At 28.1% G+C, this 12,732-nt stretch overlaps 1 protein-coding gene across 12 annotated transcripts in view; it reads right to left on the bottom strand.

Annotated features, from left to right (window-relative positions):
• Positions 1-12,732, bottom strand: part of LOC145279902 (uncharacterized) — a 378,849-nt gene that overhangs the window by 80,470 nt on the left and 285,647 nt on the right. For 6 of the 12 annotated variants that reach the window (XM_080131434.1, XM_080131441.1, XM_080131442.1 and 3 more), the window contains 2 exons: positions 8,159-8,239; positions 1,858-1,944 (listed from right to left, as the gene is read on the bottom strand). In XM_080131434.1, coding sequence (XP_079987560.1) covers positions 1,858-1,944; positions 8,159-8,239 — 168 coding nt within the window. The remainder of the gene's footprint in view (positions 1-1,857; positions 1,945-8,158; positions 8,240-12,732) is intronic. The other 6 variants (XM_080131438.1, XM_080131444.1, XM_080131445.1 and 3 more) reach the window with 1 other exon arrangement.

Raw genomic sequence — 12,732 nt, 5'->3', positions numbered from 1 at the left:
GCTCAGGCCCAGTTGAATGTTGTTATGCACTCTTTCCAGGGGAGTTCAGAGCCTGCTGGGAGGTCTTCTTTCAGTGTTAGAAGAGTCTCATTATTGTTGTCTTTAACTGACTCATTCCACCAACTCAGGCAGAAGGATGCCATTCATTTGAAACCTATGACAGTGGCAAAGCTCTTGCTGAAGGGTAGTCATCACAACACCTCTTAATGTCGAAATGGTGAATGGCGATTGTCATTGCTTTGCTTGTCACTTCACTATTGCTTCTCGATAAGTCTGCAGCAGAGTAATTCTAAACATTGTGTAGGCAGATGGCAAGTTGGTTAATTTCAGATTGCCGGTAAACATCCTGCATTCCTTGTTGAGCTTGACATTGACCTTTGCAGCATGAATTGAATAAGCTGCTGCACAGTATTTTGGGGTCGAGTAGCACAGTGCTAAAGTTGACAGGCGTAGTGTCTGTGTCTTGGCTCCTCAAGAGATGCTAGAGTTGCGAGCAGGCTGTTGCGCATTGATAGCTTCTTGCAGAGCTTCTCGATATGGGCTCTGTATGACAATGTCTTGTCAAGTGTCACACCAAGATAAGTTAGGTATGCGATCTTTTCTATAATAACGCTACCTCATGCCCATTCTTTTGGATTTATAGCAATTACATCTTAATAAATTTGTAAACTATAATGAATTACAAGTTGAACTAGATCAAAAGTTACTTTCCAGTTTTGAGCTATGAAACATTTTTTTATATTATTTGGATTATTCTGATTACTATTCTTATTTTGGTTGATATTTCTACAACGTATTTGCCAATGTAACCTCCAATCTTTTTTACATGCATCATTTTGAACTTGAGAACCCTTAAAAATTTCAAACTGAATCCTTTAGTTAATCTTCAGAGTGTAGATTGTTCTCATTCTATCAGCCATGATCAATCAGAAGTATAAAGCAATTTTTATTTTATTGTTATTATTGGATGTAGTGAGAATTGAGCCGCCAACCTTCAAAAGACTGTCACTTAGAATCGATTGTTACTTAACACCCATATCTGTTGCAACATTGTAGAAATAACAATCCCGATGAGAATCGCAGTCAGATTAATCCAAATAATCACTGCTCATCACGAAACACAAAACATGGTTTTGTTAAAAATAAATGATTACATCAGAACTCACTCAAATACGTAAAACAAACAAAACTTTTATTTTGAATTACATATTTTTTGCATGATAGACTATTAATTCGACTTACAATTTCTTCATACAAATGTGCAAACATGCAGAATATTTTTTTGTCATAAATATCAAAGTAAAAACTAAATATTTATTTTCTGTTGCAATCCTAGAATCAAATAGCACAGCTTGCTGATGCTAGGAACAAAGTGTAGCATCTGTTCTGATACTGCACTTCATCTTCTCTGTTAATGCAAAGAGGCCTTTCCGCTCTGTATCGTGTAGATATATTTCAAACAGAAGAGAATAAAAAGAATTTATTCTCATCTATTAAAATAATTTAGAAACTGTCCTTAAAAATAGAATCATTTAATTATAAATTTCATAGATTGAGATTCGTCTGAAATAAATCTTTCGAGCAAAATGTAGTATCTGTTTTGTTTTCAAGTGAATAAGAAATATTTCTAGATTTAAGCAATTTTTATTTTGGACTCAATCCAAAGTGCCCCTTTTTAGGGAGCTAGATTTTTTCCCTACATTAAAAGCCGACTTTGTATCAAACTGCTCTTGTATGGAAGTATGCTTTTTGGTGTCTCATGAGAAATGCTAAACTTGTGAGTTTGGTTTTATCATATTTCAAAGATGTGTGTCTTACTGTTGGCAAAGTGGCTACTCATGGTCCTAAGTTTCTTACCTTTGGTCTTAAATGTCTGCCACTCATCTGACTTTTCTGTTGTGTCACTTGATGCTTGTTGGGACACATCAGCCACTTCTACAGGACCTGATTAACAATAATGCAACTGTCTTACACTTTCAGAATGTGACGATGGCAAAGTGATTTAATGAGATATGACCAATGGAGGTGAGAAACAGATGAACATTTTAATGTAATGCAATGATTACTGGATAGTGATGGCTTTTTTCATTTCAATATTCCAGCACCAATTTAATTAAGATTACTCATGATTTGTTGGCTACTCTGTTGAATAAATCAAAAGTTTTAAGTAAGAATAAGTGTATTATAAAATTAGAAACAAAACAGTTTCCTGGGGATTAAATTCACTTCTAGTTATCATTTTACTTTTAATAAAAAGTCGAAGCTAAGAATGTTAAGTTCCTCTTTTTGAAATTATATAATTATATCCATAATTATAATTATCACATCCATAATTATAAATGCTACATCGATAATAGATAAAATTAATTGCAGTTATTATGAAGCTAAATAACTTTCTGTTTAATGAATTACACAGCTGAATGAATATTTTGTAAAGAAATCAATTTAATAGATGCGTTGGAATTGCTTTTCTCCTAATATATGGAGTTCCAGTCAGCCACTGGTTTATTTAGCCACGTTTTTACCCATTTTAAATCCACTTCGTCTTTTCTTCTTTTTGGTTTAATCCCCAGCGTCATTGTTCACTGATTCTATTTTTTTCCAGGTCAGTGCTATGACATATGGTCGGTCTTCTTACCGATCTTAGAAAGTCTGCGTTTACATATATCTATGTATATGGAAGACTGACATGTATTTTTTGGGTATTACTTATAAGCATAAATAAATCTTGTTATATTTTTATAAGTAAGTTTTTAGTTCTTTTTCGTTTGTCATATTTTTATGGATAAAAGCAATTAAGAAATGAAGATCGTTAATATTTTTTTCTTAAAAAGTCAAACGAGAATAATATTAGGACTGATGTTGGTAAAAACAGTTTAATGAAAAATAATGTTATCATATTTTCCACATAAGTTATCTGCACATTGAGATATAAGAAAAAAAAATCTGCGAGTATTGCTCAATGCAGATTTAACAGAATAGGTTTACTAAAAATATCTGGAAAATATTGAACAGGATTAAAAATGCTTTTTGTGTATGAATTAGTTTTTTTTATGCAAGAAAAAAAAATACTTTTAAGTAATCGTCATGTTGTTTCCACAAAAAGTGCATGAAAGAAAATGTTATTAAATGTTTTTTTGTTGGTAATAATAAAAAGAATCAACTTAGCAGCGTTACAAATGTGGTTTGTATGAAATGGCACACAGAAGCAATAAGGACAGCAACTGCAGTAATATGAGGCATAAACAGTGTAAAAAAAAAAGGGTTTATTATTTGCAGACGACCAAAAACTCAACGTAATGTCATGATTTGGAAGTTGTTTAGTAATGATTATAAACATGCATCCTTCTTAAGATGTTATGACATCTACAGGTTTTATAATTAAAAGTAAAACAATGCAATATATCTTATAAGAATGAAATGTAGCTGGTCAAATATGAAAAAAGGGAAACCGAAAAATTATTTATGTTTATTGACGTTTCATCTTTATTGTTCAAAACTTTATCGAAGAGACTGATTTAAAAACATCAACGTTAAATTTACAATATGACATGCTAAGTCTAATTTTAATTTCTATCTTTACATCTTGAGAACGTCTTTGCACAATAAAGACAAAACGTCGATGAACATATTTTCGGTTTTCTTTTTTCTCACTTTCGGTTGTTAATTACAAAATTAACATAATAATAATAATAATAATGATAATAATAACATCAGGTTAAAATATGCATACACAAACACAAAAAAACAAACAAACAAACAAACAAAAAAAAACACCCCAGAAAACGAAGACGTATAATAATAGCAAATAAAAATAATTTTTTTGCCATTTCAATGATTTTTCAATTAAAGCATTTTTTTTTATTATCGGTATTTACCTGTTATTGCATGGGTAGAGACATATTGTTATGTGTGTGTGTGTGTGGGGGGGGGGTGTTTAGAGAAGAATATTCCCAAATACATTGTCACATTCTATTGTAGGAAACAATATTTTCACTTAACGACCAAGATAAATTCTCATAAATTTAATTTCATAATTCGATTTTAAAAAAATTCGTTTCATTTGTGCGTTTTTTATAAAATCAATAACTGTTCTTTAATAGTACATAAAAATCCAAAATTAAATTAATGTATGAGTTATATATCCATGAGAAAAACATGCACACCCACAAACAGAATTGTCTTAAAATTTTATTAATTTACATAGAGATTATAGAAACAATTTCTCTATCATTAGTGTTATTTGAATTATTCAGACTACTAGACTACTCTTGATTACTATTTTCACAACGCTTCAGATGCATCTTTCCGCATTTAGGACTTCAAACTAACTAATCCACAAGGTTAGATTTTTCATTGTTCGTCAGCCAAGAAGTGTTAAGCAATTTTTAAAATTTTATCCATTGTTATTACCGATTGTAGTTAGGATTAAACTGATCGTACTTTATTCCTTCGTCTGTTGCACCATGGGTCCATATAGGCAGTCTAATATGAATGTTGAATGCTAACCCACTGTTATAATTATTGGTTGGGTTGGTTTGGTTTGGTTTGGTTGTTTTATTTTACGATATACCAACCCTTCTAAGGTTATTTAAGGTCGAATCCTGTCATTTTGAAACAGTTTTTATTTTTATGCTTCAAGTTCGTTTATATCTTTAAATATTTATTCATCGTGTTTGGTTTGGTTGTTTTGTTTTATGACATATCAACCCTTTTTGGATTATTTAATGCCGAATCCAGAAATTTTAGAAAAATTTTATGCTTCAAGTTCGTTATATCTTTAAATATTTATTCATGGTGTTTTACTTGGTTTGGTTTGTAAGGGAAAATTGTTGTTTTTGTTTTTCACTTTGCAGAACATAATTGAGTTTTGCAAAGAGAACGGAAAAAAAAAGCAAACAAAATCAATGTTTGGTGTATTTTAGGTCAGGAAGCCGATATCTTCAGATAACCTGATTTGGTAGCATCATGTAATAATTGATTCCAAAGATGAGAATAGAATAATGCAAATTATATAAATTATTGTCTAAAACCTTTTGAAACATAATTCTCTATCATAAAAGTAATATATATATATATATATATATATATATATATATATATATATATATATATATATATATATATATATATATATTTTTACGTGTCCTGTATAATAAATTATATATCAATCAAAATCCCTTGGATAATTGTACACATGTGGAAGTAAAAGTGATGATTTTAGGTAATTAACGAGTTGAAGTTTAATAAACTTCAATTGGCCGAGATGTAGATAAAGTATAAGAAAGTAAGTAACGAGCAACGGATAAAACAATCTGGCAAATTCATTCTTGAGAAACAGGAAGCGAAGTGAATGCACCAAATGGCTTCAGCACAATCTTTTTGAGATTCATAATTCATGTACACTTCAGAGGACAACACCTCACATTCCAACATTTGGCTAGCCATCGGCCCACCCCATACGCCATCCTACCCCAACTGAAAAACAAATACAGAACACACAAAACATTAAGCAGTACAAATATTTCCATATGTTGAAGCCAGACTGACAAGATGCTGCAGACATAAAGAGAAATACTTTGGTAACCAAAAAAAAATAAAAATAAAAATAAATAAAATTAAAGAAATAACAAAAAATAAACAACAAACAAACAAAACTTCATATACAGTCATGTTTTATAAAGAAGAAAAATAAAAAATAAATTTTAATGGGAAAGTTTATTTGTTATGCCTCTTTAGGTATCTCTTTATAATCAATAAAAATCTCATTCCAACTACTAATGAAAAAGATTTTCTTTCCTTCACTCTCATATATATATATATATATATATATATATATATATATATATATATAAAGAGAGAGAGAGAAAGAGTAATTAATCTACATAACTTACTACATAGCTCTACTCATGTGTTGAGCACTATTTACGTAAATATTGAAAATTGATGCATAAAATATCATATCCTCTTATTTTATGTGGATACATGAAATAATTGTACATACACATAATTAGTATACATTTTTTTATTCATTCAAACATTTCTGGCTACATATGTGCATGCATCTTAAAGCTAAATTCTAAGTCAGACTAAAACTTCATGAGGCTAAATATTAAATAAACGTTAACTGCAGTAAATCATATATATATATATATATATATATATATATATATATATATATATATTTAGACTTTTGTATTCCTACACGTCAACACACAGGAAATAAATACAGAAAAGATATAAACATTTATATATTTTTCGTATTGATTTTATATACATATATATATATATATATATATATATATATATATATATATATATATATATATATATATATATATATAGCTAGACTTTTACATTTGCAAAATATACAGTAGACTTTTTTGCCCATTAAAAATGTGCAAAAGTTATCGTCCATTGATTTAGAATGAGTGCTTTATCCCAAATTGATGGTTGAATATGTTTAAATTTGTGTTAACAGTTTTGCATTAAATACTAATAATCCCTATTAATCCCTAACTGTGCATTGAGCGGATACTATAATACTTAGTTCTTTGCACCCTATCATAACAATGGTCCATACAAAATTTCAGGCAAGTCACTCAGTAGTTTCTGAGAGAAAGTGGAATGGACAAGCAAAATAGATAGACAGACTAAGAGGAATATATATGTATGTGTGTATATATATATATATATGTATATATGTGTGTGTGTATATATGTATGTGTATATATATATGTGTGTGTATGTATGTATATATATTTGTATGTGTGTGTATATATGTATATTTGTGTGTGTGTGTATATATGTATATTTGTGTGTGTGTATATATATATATATATATATATATATATATATATATATATATATATATATATATATATATATATGTCTATGAATATATAGTGCGATTGTTTGGTCATAGAAAATTATTACAGTCAAACAAATTCAGTGCAGACTGTGCTGGATAAACGCATAAAAATTATATATATATATATATATATATATATATATATATATATATATATATATATATATATATATATATATATATATATAATGTGTCTGTGTGTGTATACACTTCTTGTATATACATGCATGTACGTTGAAAAGCGGTAAAATATCTTAAAGTATCGTATAATAGTGACTTGAATTGTTTTATATGAAATATGCTTTATTCGGTTTATATATCGTTTAAGTATTTGATTCAATTTATACCTTTTTTAGATATGCAGACGACAAGGAAAAAATTCGTGCAATACTATTTTCAAGTTTTTTTTATTTTTTTTTGTTACTGTATATCTCAAGGTCTAAACTATGCACACTAACTTTACAGAAACGCTTGTGTTTTTTTCTTGACGGGAAATAATCAGGCAATATATATATATATATATATATATATATATATATATATATATATATATATATATATATGATAGATAGATAGATTCAGCCACTCTGATGAGTCGGAGATGATGAAACACGTGTCAGTGGATGGATAATTATATTTTAATACAATATATTTATAATTACATGTAATTCTACAGAATATTCAAGAGGAATATGCAGATATAATTATGTTAAACATTTCATCAGAAAGACCAAACAATGATTATAATAATAATATTTAGTTCATAAAAGTTTTGTTAACAAATGAAAATCATATGCAAATTCCGACCGGACGAATGCTGGCTTGAATATAAATTTGTTCCTGCATATCTAAACATTCTATTTATATTATATTTTTTTTTTATCGACTTCGATCATGAAAAGAAAATTAATATAGTAACATTTTTATACTGCTTACACCAAAAGGTGTTTTTGTAAAATCATATTAAACACTTGTAGTTTAATTTGATTTATTAACAATTGTAAATTGCATGAAAAGCTCTTGAACTAAAAGTTCACCTTTAATATTATATCTGCCTATTTCTTTCTTTCCTTTATATTTTTAGAAATTAAAAAGTAGACAATGAAATTAGAGACAATTTAAATGTTAAATGAAAATTGTAAATTGCATGGATAGATTTTTTAAGCAAAATGTTCAAGTAACATTTCACCTTCAAGATAAAGTCTGCTACTTTTTTTTTTTAGAAATGGACAAGTAACTGATGCATGATGAAATTTAAAAAGAAAACTTACAAAATGTGCAACTTACTTTTACTTGCAGCTGTAGCCTGCTTACTTCTCAGTTCTTCCCATTGCTTCATTTTCTTTGTAAAGTCATCTGACATACCACCTTAATAAAGAGAAGAAAATAACTAAGAAAGCGAAAGATGGAAGCAAACTAACGGTAGCGGCAATAGCAGTAGCAGCGATCACATGATATGAATTAAGTAGTAAAATAAAAGGTAAATCAGAAATAAACCTCACCACCGCCGCAGATATACATACGAGATATGACTCAAGGCATTCATTTATAGAGATGTCTATCTTAAGGAAAGTCCAAAAATATGATTCTCTTCTGACGTGAGAAATATTTTCAAGTCAGACTTATTTGAATTTACATTAATAACACAAGTTGGTGAAATCTCTGATAAGAAGGCTTACTGCCATGTAGATTTTGGCATGGAAGCAGTAAAACTGATACAGAAGCAAGCCGAGATGTCAACACCTTCATGAGATTTGCTCGATGGGTGGGGAATTGTTGCTTATCAGAGAACGGAATCAAAATCAAAACTTACAAAGATCTTTTCTTCCGTCGAACTCTTACCAATGTTGTTGTTGTTTGAAATAAAAACAACACCCAGACAGGCTTCGTTTGGCATTAAAGGATGAAAGATTATCCCAAAATAAATTGATATTAAAACTTCTGAACTGAAAGGAATATCTGTTAATTTCAAACTATGCTGCTATTTCTGTTTCTTACATGGAGAGTATATCAAAAATAGATCTAGAACATTCTCTCATATTCATTTGCAGTCATGTATTGACTTCATTGCTTGTTTTTTTGTTTTGTTTTGTTTTTTTTTTTTAGTGTCATACCAGCTCTACCAATAATTCAAACTTGCTTTGATCAAAAAACCCTTCACCCACCTATGAAGTGGCATGACATGCAACTAGTTGATACTTTTCAGACTTTGTGCCTAAGATTAGAGTAATTAAAACTTAGAAGAACTGGAACCTGGAAAGATTGATTTTCAACAAATATCATCCAACACATGCCAGCATGTGAAACAGACGTTACACCAAATATGATGACGATAATGGTAGACGTTTAATGGATTTAGTTTGTGAATGCAAATGCATTTGATTCTTGCATTATGTTTGTGTGTGTATAATATATATTGTTAAATATTGCATTATGTTTGTGTGTGTGTAATATATATTGTTAAATATTGCATTATGTTTGTGTGTGTATAATATATATTGTTAAATATTGCATTATGTTTGTGTGTGTATAATATATATCGTTAAATATTGCATTATGTTTGTGTGTGTATAATATATATCGTTAAATATTGCATTATGTTTGTGTGTGTATAATATATATCGTTAAATATTGCATTATGTTTGTGTGTGTATAATATATATTGTTAAATATTGCATTATGTTTGTGTGTGTATAATATATATTGTTAAATATTGCATTATGTTTGTGTGTGTATAATATATATTGTTAAATATTGCATTATGTTTGTGTGTGTATAATATATATTGTTAAATATTGCATTATGTTTGTGTGTGTATAATATATATTGTTAAATATTGCATTATGTTTGTGTGTGTATAATATATATTGTAAAATATTGCATTATGTTTGTGTGTGTATAATATATATTGTTAAATATTGCATTATGTTTGTGTGTGTATAATATATATTGTTAAATATTGCATTATGTTTGTGTGTGTATAATATATATTGTTAAATATTGCATTATGTTTGTGTGTGTATAATATATATTGTTAAATATTGCATTATGTTTGTGTGTGTATAATATATATTGTTAAATATTGCATTATGTTTGTGTGTGTATAATATATATTGTTAAATATTGCATTATGTTTGTGTGTGTATAATATATATCGTTAAATATTGCATTATGTTTGTGTGTGTATAATATATATTGTTAAATATTGCATTATGTTTGTGTGTGTATAATATATATTGTTAAATATTGCATTATGTTTGTGTGTGTATAATATATATTGTAAAATATTGCATTATGTTTGTGTGTGTATAATATATATCGTTAAATATTGCATTATGTTTGTGTGTGTATAATATATATCGTTAAATATTGCATTATGTTTGTGTGTGTATAATATATATTGTTAAATATTGCATTATGTTTGTGTGTGTATAATATATATTGTTAAATATTGCATTATGTTTGTGTGTGTATAATATATATTGTTAAATATTGCATTATGTTTGTGTGTGTATAATATATATTGTTAAATATTGCATTATGTTTGTGTGTGTATAATATATATTGTTAAATATTGCATTATGTTTGTGTGTGTATAATATATATTGTTAAATATTGCATTATGTTTGTGTGTGTATAATATATATTGTTAAATATTACATATGGCTTGTGTCAGCATGTTTCCTTGATCCTTTCTAGATGCCAGATTAATTTTAGATTTCCAAACTGAAACTGGCAGATAAACTTGCCGTACTCATTGTATACCCTAATAATTTCAGTTTGATATATGTAAATAATTTCAGTTTGATATCAAGTAAAGAACAGATATTTTGAATGTTTAGTGATGGTTTTGATGAGAGCCATTTGATTGGTTGTCCTTTGAGGATGTTTTCTACTGTTATTGAAATTAATTTTATTAATGGCTGACTATTTAGTTTTTATGTGTAGATCTTTTAATATCTATAGTCTTAGTTTAGTAATATAGTTGTATTGTCTACTAGAATTGTTTGAAGTTAAGAGCAGGGGTAAGAATGATTAGCTTTTAGATGTTGGTCTCTTTCACGCATGTCGAATAGGTGCACAGTGAAACGTTTCTACAGAGTTGGGATAGTCAAGCTTACATATGTTTTTTCTTCATTGTCAGAGACAAAATCTCCTAAGGACATTTAGATTTGTCTTAGCAAAAATCTTAGTCGAGAGGAAGAATTGTTTGTCATGATAATCTTTTTTATTTGGATTAGTGGGGAGTACATTTTTATTAATGTTTATAATATGTGTTCATCTATATTTTATAATTATTATGTTGCTGGTTTCAGTAAAATAATGTTATATATTTATTGAGTAAGGGTTTAATTTTACTGGTGTCTTGGTAGTATTCAGACTAAAATATTGAATTTGTTCATCAATGATGCAGTTGAAGAAGCTATTATTGATTATTGTCTGTTTAATATTTTTAAGTTCGTGTTAAAAAATAGTGAGGAGGAGATTAGTTTAACTTAGAATAATAGGTTTTTGATAATGGCAGTTTTGTATAATGACGGTTTTTGTATTAAAAGAGCATTCACTTTTATAGTTAAGTTTTTATTGGTAGATTTTATATATGGTGATGTGGAGAATCGGGTATTGTTAGTATCTATTAGAACATTTAAGAAGAGGAATTTATTGCTTTTACTTAGTGCATAGTTTGAAATGTGTTAACTTCATTAATAATTTTACTAAGTATTAAAATGTCATGAACATATGATAAATAAATTAGTGTGTTAATAATGTTAAATACTTTGCTTCTGAATTCATAGCGATGCCATCTTTTTGTATGGAGATGTTACCGTAATGTCATAAAATTAAACATTAGTGGTGCAGTTATAGCTTAAAACTTGAAAATTAATCATGCATCTAGGAAAGCTCAATGAAAAATATGGAAACACAAGTCATATTCACAAAAAGTCTTTAAGAAAAAAATGCTATCCATATATATCTATATACCTACGAAGTTGAGTTTTTCTCGCTCTGACATTGATATTAAAAGCCTTCTTTTGCTATTTAAAAATTATTAAAACAAACTTTTTAATATACTTAGTTATGGATATGTGAGTGACTATATGGATGTTATCTAATTTGCATATTCCTTTAAAAAACGAGCGTTAATTAATTATTCATTTTTTATGGCTCCTTATCAGATGATTGATTTCATTTCACAATTATGCTGACTTCTGTTTATGCATAGTTTCTACATTCTGCATAATTGCATAGAATTTAAGATCAAAACATTGTAGCACACACACACACAGACACACACACACACACACACATATATATATATATATATATATATATATATATATATATATATATATATGTATGTATATTTGTTTTTTTTACATGGAGGTCACAACTTATCAAGGCCCAGAGGCCACTCGGAGATAAGGGTTATTGCATGTACAGTAATCAATGGGATAATATCGTAGTAATGGGGATCTGATAAAGTGTCTTACTTAAGGGAGCGGTTCATCAGGAACTTGTTTATGTTGGACTTGAAGACACCCAAGTAATAGTCAGGTGGGAAACAGGCAAACGGAAGAGAGTTCCACAGGCGTGCACTTCTAAGAAAGAAACTTCGTTCATGGAATCTACATTTTGATTTAGGCACAGATAATATATATATATATATATATATATATATATATATATATAATATTTTTTCAAAAATCAAGATAACAAAGTAATAATATATATATAATGTAATAATCAAAAGAGAATTAGTAAATAATAATAATGAATACGAAATTTGCATAAATTAAAAAGTATCTCATCTAAGCATATTTTACGACTGGGCAACACCTGGTAACCTTATATACATATAA

The sequence above is a fragment of the Euprymna scolopes genome, chromosome 7, assembly GCF_053919585.1.
Source record: "Euprymna scolopes isolate OS-2025 chromosome 7, ASM5391958v1, whole genome shotgun sequence".
NCBI lineage: Eukaryota > Metazoa > Mollusca > Cephalopoda > Sepiida > Sepiolidae > Euprymna > Euprymna scolopes.
Note: the sequence above shows the minus strand (reverse complement) of the source record. Positions and strands in the feature narration are given on the sequence as shown.